The sequence below is a fragment of the Priapulus caudatus genome, unplaced genomic scaffold, assembly GCF_000485595.1.
Source record: "Priapulus caudatus unplaced genomic scaffold, Priapulus_caudatus-5.0.1 Scaffold877, whole genome shotgun sequence".
In the NCBI taxonomy this organism is placed as follows: Eukaryota; Metazoa; Priapulida; class Priapulimorpha; order Priapulimorphida; family Priapulidae; genus Priapulus; species Priapulus caudatus.
In genome coordinates, this window is record NW_014577938.1 from 128,432 (window position 1) to 131,029 (window position 2,598).

The following is a 2,598-nucleotide window of genomic DNA, read 5'->3' on the forward strand; positions in this document are numbered from 1 at the left end:
TCTCTCTCTCTCTCTCTGCAGGAGAGACACACCACACGCTCCCCAGCGACAGCTTCGAGGAGAGCCTGACCGGGATCCTCACAGAGGGCGCCTCCGTCAACTACTACATGTTCTTCGGCGGAACCAACTTCGGCTTCATGAACGGCGCGAACGGCGCATTGATCCCGCCATACTACCAGCCGACGATCACCAGCTACGACTACGACGCGCTGCTCACAGAGTCCGGTGACGTCACACCGAAGTACATCCACGCCGTCGACGTGATGCGACGTCACGTGCCGGGCTTCCCCGCCACGCTGCCGCCGCTGCCACCGAAGACGCAGTATGCGCTCTACGGCAAGGTGACGTGAATATCCGTAAACTTTACCATGTAAGGTGACGTGAATATCCGTTAACTTTACCATGTAAGGTGACGTGAATATCCGTAAACTATACCGCGGTGTTTGGCGGCAATGGTAGAGCACGGTAATACTTAGAGATCAGTGTTGTAGCGTAACCGATTCTAAAAGTGTCCGTAACTTTACCCTGTAAGGTGGCGTTAATACCCATAACTTTATCTCGTATGGTGGCGTAAATATGCGTAACTTTATCGTGTAAGGTGGTGTGAATATCTGTAACTTTACCATGTAACTGTAAGGTGGCGTAAACATCCGTAAACTTTATCGCAGTGATTGGCGGTGAACGGTATTGTTGGTAGAACGCGGTGGTACGTAGAGATCCATATTGTAGTGTAACGCTGCGTACTGTAACTGCCTATTCGCCTGTCTAACCACTCTTCTAGCGATTATTCGTCACCTTCATGCCACAGGTGTGCGTTAATGTCACCTGTTACGTTGCCACAGGTGACGATGACGAGCTACCTGACGCTTGACCGACTCCTCGAGCTCGCTCCTATGGAGATGCACACGACGCCCGTCTCCATGGAGATGCTCAACTGCAACAACGACTCGGGTCAGGGCCACGGCTTCACGCTCTACCGGAAGCGCTTCGAGACGAGTGGCGGCGGCACGGTGCAGCTACGAGGCCGCGTCGCCGACCGAGCCGTCATCAAGCTCTACAACTCCGCCTACCAGTTCAAGATGCTCGCCGACTGGCTCGACGAAGACTTCGAGTTCATCGTGCCGGACTCACGGAAGTCGCGCATGGTTACTCCGTCATCGTTCACGCTCGACGTGCTCGTCGAGAACATGGGCCGCGTGAACTTCCAGTCGTTCCAGTCGGGGCCAAGCTGGCTGTGGTTGGACCGGCAGCGCAAGGGTCTCCTCGACGACGTCCTCTACAATGACGTTGCGCTGCGCGACTGGCAGATCTTCCCGCTGCAGTTCGACGCCGAGTTCATGGAAGGCCTCGCCAAGGAGACGATGTTCAGCCTCGATCAGTCGGCGATCGAAGGGAACGGCCTCGAGGGACCGGCGATGTTCAGGGGGCATTTGAACATCGAGGGTGCTCCCCGGGACACGTTTATCAGGTTGGAGGGCTGGGTCAAGGGGTCGGTGTTTGTGAACAACGTGAACATCGGAAGGTACTGGGAGGAGAAGGGACCGCAGAAGACGCTCTATGTTCCGGCGCCTTTCCTGAAAGAAGGCGAGAACGTCATCTTGGTTTAGATTTTACACAGAGCGAGGACCGTCTTGTAATGCTTCATTGACAGCCATATCTTGGCGGGTAATTTGATCGGGAGAGTATGAATGAGTATTGATTATATATTATTATTAGTATTACTATATTTAATATATTATTATAATAATATATATATTTAATTATATTTATATATATATATATATATATATATATATATATATTATATATATATTATATATATATATATATATATATATATAGTATTATTATATATTAATATTGATGTATGTCGTTATATATATATTTACAAGAGCTAATAATACCAAGAGGTATTATTAGCTCTTGATATTTATATATACGCCTAGGGAGAGCCCGAAACGGGCATTACACAGAATACTAATGTAGTACAAATATCTATCGCTATGAAGTTCATAGATCATCTTTTGTTCAAAATCTTTGGTCTTTGTTCACTTTTTCTTTTATACTGTTTGGTTCTCTTATGTCGTGATGACGAGTGAATAATTACATGATTGATGACGATGAAGGCATTCCTATACAACAGCTTTATCATAGTGCTTCGAGGGTGTCGTTTTTTATATTATCGTCGATTTATAGAAATTAGAAAATGTTAATTTTGAAACTGTTGCAAAATACCAAGAGCTAGTAATACCTATATATATATTTATAAGAAGTTTATTGATTCATAGTTACTACTTTCAACAACAAATAATCATGTGTGTATTATCAAGAGCTTATAATACCTATATATATATATATAGGTATTACTAGCTCTTGGTGTTATGCAACAGTTTCAAAATTAACATTTTCTAATTTCTATAAATCCTACATAAGAAGATAAAAAACGACACCCTTGAAGCACTACGATAAAGCTGTTGTATAGGAATGCCTTCATCAGGTGTAATTATTCACTCGTCATCACGACATAAGAGTATCAAACAGTATGAAAGAAAATGTAAACGAAGAGTAAAGATTTTGAACAAAAGATGATCTATGAAC

General features: G+C 44.6%; 1 protein-coding gene across 1 annotated transcript in view; it reads left to right on the plus strand.

The window, feature by feature from the left end:
• Positions 1–1,607, plus strand: part of LOC106814156 (beta-galactosidase-1-like protein 2) — a 5,961-nt gene extending 4,354 nt beyond the window's left edge. The window contains exons 3-4 of the mRNA XM_014818450.1: positions 87–341; positions 843–1,607. Coding sequence (XP_014673936.1) covers positions 87–341; positions 843–1,607 — 1,020 coding nt within the window. The remainder of the gene's footprint in view (positions 1–86; positions 342–842) is intronic.
• The last annotated feature ends 991 nt before the right edge of the window (positions 1,608–2,598 follow it).